The sequence below is a fragment of the Hydra vulgaris genome, chromosome 01 (assembly GCF_038396675.1).
Source record: "Hydra vulgaris chromosome 01, alternate assembly HydraT2T_AEP".
Taxonomy (NCBI): Eukaryota; Metazoa; Cnidaria; class Hydrozoa; order Anthoathecata; family Hydridae; genus Hydra; species Hydra vulgaris.
This window is the reverse complement of record NC_088920.1, coordinates 19965473-19974827: the sequence shown is the minus strand read 5'-3', so window position 1 is coordinate 19974827 and position 9355 is coordinate 19965473. Positions and strand designations below refer to the sequence as shown.

At 27.9% G+C, this 9355-nt stretch overlaps 1 protein-coding gene across 1 annotated transcript; it reads left to right on the top strand.

The window, feature by feature from the left end:
- Window positions 1-7009: 7009 nt before the first annotated feature.
- LOC136074195 (uncharacterized) lies at window positions 7010-8273 on the top strand. The gene is made up of 2 exons (XM_065786499.1): window positions 7010-7019; window positions 7462-8273. Exons 1-2 carry the CDS (start codon window positions 7010-7012, stop codon window positions 8271-8273), a joined length of 822 nt encoding a protein of 273 aa, XP_065642571.1.
- The last annotated feature ends 1082 nt before the right edge of the window (window positions 8274-9355 follow it).

The window sequence follows — 9355 nt, the reverse complement described above, 5'->3', positions numbered from 1 at the left end:
GAATCTTTGTTGATGAAACACAGTGTTAAATGGAAAAAATTTTGTTAAGTTATTTTCTACTAATATATAATTGCTCTGTTCTTTTAAGAACATTGAGCACTCTATTGTGTAGAATACTTTTTAAAGTTGTATAAATATATAATATATATATATATATATATATATATATATATAAATATATATATATATATATATAAATATATACATTTTAGAAAAAAATGCAACAGTTTTTGAAAATGTTATTAAACACAAATCGCAAAAATCGCTGGGGGTATACTTTTCGTGGTACAAGTTTCTGATTCAGAGCAAGATGTCAGGGATAATTCTTGCAGTGAAATAGTTGGTGTTTGAGACTTGGTAGTTAGATTTGGTGTTGCTGAATCCATCTCAGGAAATGACCTGTTGGTTGTTTCTGAAGGCTCAAACACCCAATCATCAAAAACTTCAGGATTAAGTGGACTTATTCCAGTCTTTCTGAAACAATTTACAGCTGTCAACATGTTTGCAGATTTCATATAAGCTATTCCAAATAGTTCTGGAATCTGATATCCGGTCACAACTCTAGTATAATGTGTACGCAGCCAAATACAAACTTCGTTCGAATAGTTGCTACTAAATTGTGCCATTAAAGAGACATCTAGCGGCTGCAGATGGTGTGAACAATGTGGTGGAAAGTAAATAACAGTAACACGATTTTCACGTGCTTTCATTATGAACTCTATATTTTTTGTATGTGTTGCATGAACATCTAATAATAGCAGTACAGGTCTTTTTTTGGATGGCATTACAAAAGACAGAAAATGGTCAAACCACTTCAAAAATATATCTGTTTGCATCCAACCACTAGGGTGATATGATGCAATAGTACCCGTAGGAGCTTTTTCGATAATATTAACATTCTTGGGAGCTCTGACATGGGGGAAAATAATCAAGGGGGCACGTATATACCAGAGGCACTCATACACATTTTGATTGTTATGATTTTCCCTCGTTCAGCTGATGTTAGAGTTCCAACTTGTTTTTTACCCATCTTAGCAATTACTTTTGACACTTTTTTTGGTACTGAAGAAATTCCTGTCTCGTTAACATTATATATATTATTTGGAGTTATGTTATTTTCATCTATGCTTTTAGTCAATAGTTCAAAATTTTATTCACAGCAGGTCGGTTAAATCCCATTGGTCTAGCTCCAGAAGTTCCCTCTGGTATACCCAAAGAAATAACAGGATTGTGTTTTAAAAAGCTTTCTGCCCACTGGTAACCTGCCATTCCTGATTTTTTGTTAAAGCTATGTGACATCTTGTTCTTTTCAGCTAGCTGAAATGCCAATTCTCTCAAATCTTTCATTGTAACTGGAAACAAGCAACTCTCTAGAAAAAGTAGATGTTTAGCTAACTCTTACTCTTGTTCAAGGTTAAAAACTGATTTAAAATTCCCAAGTTTTTTTACTGAACAACTACTTAGTTCTAAACTCCCTTGCTGAAGTCTTTTTATTCTGTCTTGCAGTGTCGTTGTTGGGATACAAAACATTAACGATGCCTTCTTATACCCTATTTCCTTCTTTATTACTGGTTCAATAGCTGCTATCATTGAATTTTTTTCCCCAGGATTGTCGATGAGTTAGACGTTTGTATTTTCTAACTATATTATGTAACTGTATGCACAAAATAATAATATTGTTATTATATTTTTTCTACCAAAGAAAAAATATAAGAACAATATATAAATATACAATATGTATCTATATATGTACATGTATATATATATATATATATATATATATATATATATATATATATATATATATATATATATATATATATATATATATATATATATATATATATATATATATATATATATATATATGTATATTTATACATACATACATACATATATATATATATATATATATATATATATATATATATATATATGTATATTTATACATACATACATATATACATATATATATATATATATATATATATGTATGTATAAATATACATATATATACATATATATATATATATATATATATATATATATATATACTTTTATATATATATATATATATATATATATATATATATATATATATATGCATATATATATATATACATATATATATGTATAATAGAGCTCATATAGCTAACTAGTATATATTAATACACACATACACACACACACACACACACAAATATATGTATATGTATATATATATATATATATATATATATATATATATATATATATATATATATATATATATATATGTATATTTATACATACATAAATATATATATATATATATATATATATATATATATGTATGTATAAATATACATATATATATATATATACATATATATATATATATATATATATATATATATATATATATATATATATATTTTATATATATATATATATATATATATATATATATATATATATATATATATATATACATATATATATGTATAATAGAGCTCATATAGCTAACTAGTATATATTAATACACACACACACACACACACACACACAAATATATATGTATATATATATATATATATATATATATATATATATATATATATATATATATATATATATATAGAGAGAGAGAGAGAGAGAGAGAGAGAGAGAGAGAGAGAGAGAGAGAGAGAGAGAGAGAGAGAGAGAGAGAGAGTATAGTATAGTATAGTTACTATACTATACTATAGTATAGATATAAACTCTATAACCTTAGACATTATTAGCAAAAGAGAATGGTTTTGAAGTATTAGTATCAAAACAATAGTAATAGTAGATCAAAACAATAGTTATAGTATTGCACGAACTTCTATAAATACTATTATTCTACTAATACTATTGTTTTGATCTCCTTTTTATAGGGGGTTAATTTATTTCAGTGGGGGTTAGAAATACTTAAGCCCCCGGTTAATCCATTTCGCTATAATTTAAAATAATTTAACTCCCGGGGTTAATTTATTTCGAAATAGATTAACCGGGGAGTTAAAATGTTTTAACCGGGAGTTAACTTTTTGGGGAGTTAATCTATTTCGCGTCACCGGCAGATGCTGAACTAATATTTAATAAAATCATGACAATCGTTTTATGAAATACTATCAAAATTATTTATGTTACTTAAAACGAAATTTTATACTACAATATATATATTTTTAAGATTTTAATAGTAGAAAAAAAAAGCAAACGCGCATTTGGTTATTTTAAATTTTTCTAAATATTAAAGTTAGCTTTTCAGTCACTCAGCGTCAACCGAACAAAGAGTCTTTAAAATAGAGAATATAAGAACCTCGACAATTTCAAATACGAATTTTCTTTATTTCCGGAGTCTTAACTAATTGAAATCTAAAAAATTTATTTTCATCACAGTAGGGCTTGGTGTGCGGCTCTTAGTCGATAATTTGTAAGTTTTGTTGACTACGGATAAATTAAACTAAAAATACAAAATAAATAATAAAGGTATTTTTTCATTGCAATTGGCAGCAAAAGGTAAAATGTAAAAGCAAAAGGTAAAAAAAAAGAAAAATAAATAAAATGATATAAAGAATATATAAATAAAATGTAGGAATAAAAAAATGTTCTTAGTTAACTTTATATTATTACTAAAACAATAATAAAATAAGAACTTCAATCATTTATGAAAAAAGCAGTTACGGATTTCACCACCAGTAAAATGAAATTAGTCTTGATAAGTGAAGCAAAAAAAATTAATAGTTTACGTCATTTATAATACTCACTAACGAAGCGATTTAAAGTAGCGTACAAACGATAAAATTATTTTAGAAGCTTTTTTCAAAGATTTTCATTTTATGAAATTTTGGTATATGCATTTTCAAACGCATCCTGATAATTTGTCAAACATTATATAACTCTTTTTTTTTCAACCGGTCAACCTTGACCGGGAAGAATTCGTTTTGAGAGGTCAAAATAGCAATTTCAGTCATTTCGGGCGGTCAGTGACCGTTGACCGCCCGTTATTTTCCACGCTGATGCCACTAACAATTCATTTTTCACCATTTTATCAGAAAGCAGTATGTGCATAGCAATTGAAAGAAAAATAAATAAGTCATAGTTAGTTTTATTTATTTTTCCTTTTTAAAACAACAGGTCCAGCATAAAGCAGAAAGAATCGAAACTCTGTTGCTTTTCCATTTCTCAAGTTCATTTAAAGAGCGTGGTCTATGTTGAAAATTGGATAGTGTATAACTTCGCAAGTTTATGAGTTCATTTGAAATACTGTCTTTAACAGATTGACTTATTCTAATACATTGGGGACCTTTGCACCAGTTTATTAGAAGTTTTTTAACTACCCCGAGACATATAAGGTGCATTTAATTCAATGGGAATCCAGTTACCATTGGGAAATTTAACTGAACAAGCGGAGAAATACTCTTAAGTTAGTGACCTTCTTCTTTATACAAATTATTTTTAAAAGCCATGTCAGTACGAAGTAAAGCAGTTGTTTCCAATAATCTTACACCATGTTTTTGTGTGCCAACTGCCATACATCTTTCACAGCTATGGTAGCCACTATGCCCTATAATGCATTTAAAAAATGCTTTTGCAGGCGCATCACAAACAAAAGCTTTAATAGTTACCTGCAGCTGTTAGCTGCAGGTGACTATTAAAGCATTTGTTGCATTAGTTTGCAATATTTTCATTTCAAGAATAAAATCTTCAAAGTACTCATCCAAATTGTTTGGTTTTCCTTGACCATACCAAATTGCAACAGCATATGATCCTTTTCTGTTAGTTGTAATTAGTATAGACCAAATGGAAGTCTTTTTACTATTGTACATAGGTGCACCATCAATACTTACAATTAGATCAAGCTTTTCCTTATTTCCAACTGTTGATATATGATAATCAATTGCACTTTCAACTCCAAGATATATATAATCGCCTCCACTGACATATAAAACATTAACTTTTTGAAGAGATTTTCGTAATGTCTGCCTGCATTTTGGTATAGATGGAGTAAATTTATTTAAGTGAAATAAAAGTGCATTTAAAGCATCATCTTTTATACAGTATTTTAATGACCACTCATAGAAAAAATCTTTTGTTGAAGATAGAGTATCAATACTACTGTATAAACTATTTTCAACTGCATTGTCGTCAACATCACCATAATTAGATTCAACTTTACTTAAACAAAATTTATTTTCAGGCGAAGTGATTGAAAACATCAATATATCGCTGTGCACATCTTCAGAAACTTCAAAAATCTTTTGAATTTTCTGAATCTAGATAAACACAATTCCCTCTACCAATAATATTGCACTCTTCAAGAAGATATTTTATTCTTTTTTCAGCATCTCGTTTTTCTTTCATAAATTCTCTCATGTATAGGCTTCTGTCACATTTAGGCATTAATATTTTTATTTTATTACATCATAAAAGAAAAAAAATAAACGAATTATTATTCTTATACAGAAAAAACCAATTCAAATTGCATTTTGTACTACATGATTTAAGTTTGCAGTCAGAATTTATCAGGCAAATACTTGCAGTCATAAACATTACTAATTTGCTATGATAATAGTAATGTTGTTATAATAAGCAATAATAATAGTTGTGACTTTTTCATGTTAAATTGTTAAAATATTTATATTACGATGTTCTATTATCCTCAAATAGTTAAAGAACTACCCTAATTTCATTAGGATAATCTTTATTTAAGAAATGAAAATATAATTACTTAATAAAGTATATGTTTTTTAATAAATTTTATATTCATTTCATGCCGTTATATAACTAAAATTTGAACAAACTTTGTATTACCACCAAAAATAACTAGAAAATCTCAGCAGAACACGCTGTTTGCTCAGCAAATTACTCTTAGTAAACGGCTCAATAAATTTGTTTTTTGTCAACAGAAAATCAACGAATGCTCAGTGTTTGTAAATAAACGTTGATTTGCTGTTGATAACATTGCCGTTGCTACAACATCTATTTATAGTTGATCGCCGTTGATCGCCTATGTAAACGCAAAATCAACGTTGATCAACATCAAATCAACGTTTCATTTTTTAGAGGGTAGTTATTTTAGATTTACATGAAATAATTGCTTTTAGATTTGTTGTTTTTGACCATCGATTATAACTGAAACAAATTCTTTCTTACCAGAACAAATTTGAGAATATTCGTCACACTGATAAAAAATCTTGATATTTGTTTTAATTGCTTGTGATATCTTCCCTCTAAAAAATGAAGCGTTGATTTGATGTTGATCAACGTTGATTTTGCGTTGGCATTTGCGATCAACGGCGATCAACCTTAAATGGATGTTGTAACGACAGCAATGTTATCAACAGCAAATCAACGTTTATTTACAAACACTGAGCGTTCGTTGATTTACTGTTGACAAAAAACAAATTTATCGAGCCGTTTACTAACAGTAATTTGATGAGCATTTTCTGCTGGGATTTTTTTGTTATTTTTGGTGGTTATAAAACGTTTGTTCAAATTTTAATTGTATTATGCGGTAGAAATGAATATAAACTTTATTGAAAAACATATATTTTATTAAGTAATTATTTTTTCAGTTTTCACAGCAATGTTATCAACAACAAATCAACGTTTATTTACAAACACTGAGCGTTCGTTGATTTACTGTTGACAAAAAACAAATTTATCGAGCCGTTTACTAACAGTAATTTGATGAGCATTTTCTGCTGGGATTTTTTTGTTATTTTTGGTGGCTATAAAACGTTTGTTCAAATTTTAATTGTATTATGCGGTAGAAATGAATATAAACTTTATTGAAAAACATATATTTTATTAAGTAATTATTTTTTCAGTTCTTGAATAAAGATTATCCTAATGAAATTAGGGTAGTTCTTTAACTATTAGAGGATAATAGAACATCTTAATATAAATATTTTAACAATTTAACATGAAAAAGTCACAACTTAGCAGCAATTTGGCTTATTAATGCTTATTATAATAACATTACTATTATCATAGCAAATTATTAATGGCTGCAAGTATTTGCCTGATAATTTCTGACTGCAAACTTAAATCATATAGTACAAAATGCAATTTAAATTGATTTTTTCTGTATAAGAATAATAATGCCTTTATTTTTTTTTCTTTTGTGATGTAATAAAATAAAGATAATAATGCCTAAATATGACAGAAGCCTATATATGAGAGAATTTATGAAAGAAAAATGAAATATTGAAAAAAGAATAAAATATCTTCTTGAAGAGTGCAACATTGTTGGTATAGGGAATTGCGTTCATCTAGATTTAGACATTCAAAAGATTTTTGAAGTTTCTGAAGATGTGCACAGTGATATATTGATGTTTTCAATTACTTCGCCAGAAAATAAATTTTGTTTAAGTTAAGTTGAATCTAATTGTTGTGATGTTGACGACATTGCATTTAAAAATAGTTTGTACAGTAGTATTGATACTCTAACTTCAGCAAAAGATTTTTTATATGAGTGGTCATTAAAATACTGTATAAAAGATGATGCTTTAAATGCACTTTTATTTCACTTAAATAAATTTACTCCATCTATACCGAAATGCTGGCAGACATTACAAAATTCTCTTCAAAAAGTTAATGTTCTATATGTCAGTGGAGGCAATTATATATATCTTGAAGTTAAAAGTGCAATTGATTATTACATATCAACAGTCGGAAATAAGGAAAAGCTTGATCTAATTGTAAGTATTGATGGTGCACCTATGTACAATAGTAAAAAGACTTCCATTTGGCCTATACTAGTTACAATTAACAGAAAAGGATCCTATGCTGTTGCAATTTGGCATGGTCAGGGAAAACCAAACAATTTGGATGAGTACTTTGAAGATTTTATTCTTGAAATGAAAAAATTGCAAACTAATGGGTATAAACAGCTGCTGGTGACTATTAAGGCTTTTGTTTGTGATGCGTCTGCAAGAGCATTTGTTAAATGCATTATAGGGCATAGTGGCTATCATAGCTGTGAAAGATGTATGGCAGTTGGCACACAAAAACATGGTGTAAGATTATTGGAAACGACTACTTTACTTTGTACTGACATGGCTTTTAAAAATAATTTTTATAAAGAAGGTCACCAACTTGAGAGTCTTTCTCCACTTGTTCAGTTAAATTTCCCAATGGTAACTGGATTCCCATTAGACTATATGCATCTTATATGTCTTGGAGTAGTTAAAAAACTTCTAATAAACTGGTGTAAAGGTCCCCTTTACACCAGTTTATTAGAATGTTTATTAGATGTATTAGAATAAGTCAATCTGTTAAAGACAGTATTTCAAATGAACTCATAAACTTGCGAAGTTATACACTATCCAATTTTCAACATAGACCACGCTCTTTAAATGAACTTGAGAAGTGGAAAGCAACAGAGTTTCGATTATTCTGCTTTATGCTGGACCTGTTGTTTTAAAAAGGAAAAATAAATAAAACTATGACTTATTTATTTCTTTTTCAATTGCTATGCACATACTGCTTTCTAATAAAATGGCCAAAAATGAATTGTTAGTGGCATTTGCTAAACAGCTGCTTATATGGTTTGTCAGAGAAGTACAAATTTTGTATGGGGGTTGATCTTGGTAACATACAATGTTCATAGCATGATTCATTTAGCTGATGATTGTGTTAACTTTGGGGAGAGTCTTGATCATCTATCAGCTTTTCCTTTTGAAAACTTTTTGGGTTGAATTAAAAAAATGGTGCGAAAATCACATCAGACTGTTGCCCAAATAGTGAATCAATTAGATGAGAGAACAAAGTTGGATATTTTTCTTAGAGAAAGGAATGGTAAAGAAATTTCTGCCTAAGTGGTAAATAAAAAGATCACATCAAATCTATGAGACAGAGTTTATTTTATTCAAGGCAAAGGGTTTATTTTAGTAGAAGAGGTTTTTGTAGATCTTGTAAAATGCAAGGCTCTAAATCGTCATTCAGTTCGAAAGTTTTTTCCTGATTGTTTTGAAACATCTTATTTAGACGTTTGTTATGTAAATTCATTAGCCAACCTAAAAAGAATTTTTCCGAAAAAAAAAGAACTTTTGAAGAAAGGCTTGATGATACCTGTTTAAAAAGGTGGTTATGCTTTTTTTCTGCTTAGACATTGTGATATTGTGATCACTGATTTCTTGAATTAAAAACACAAACTTTGATTATACTTGCAGACCATCAATTTTTAAAGAATGTCTGTGCATGTGTCATTTTGTAAAATTTATTTGTAATTTTGTAAAATTTGTTGTAAATTTGTCAAATATGTAGTTCATTGAACAAATTTAAAGTGAGTTTAATGCATTTTAATTTATAAATTTTTTGTGTGAAACAAATACCTGGTATGTTTATA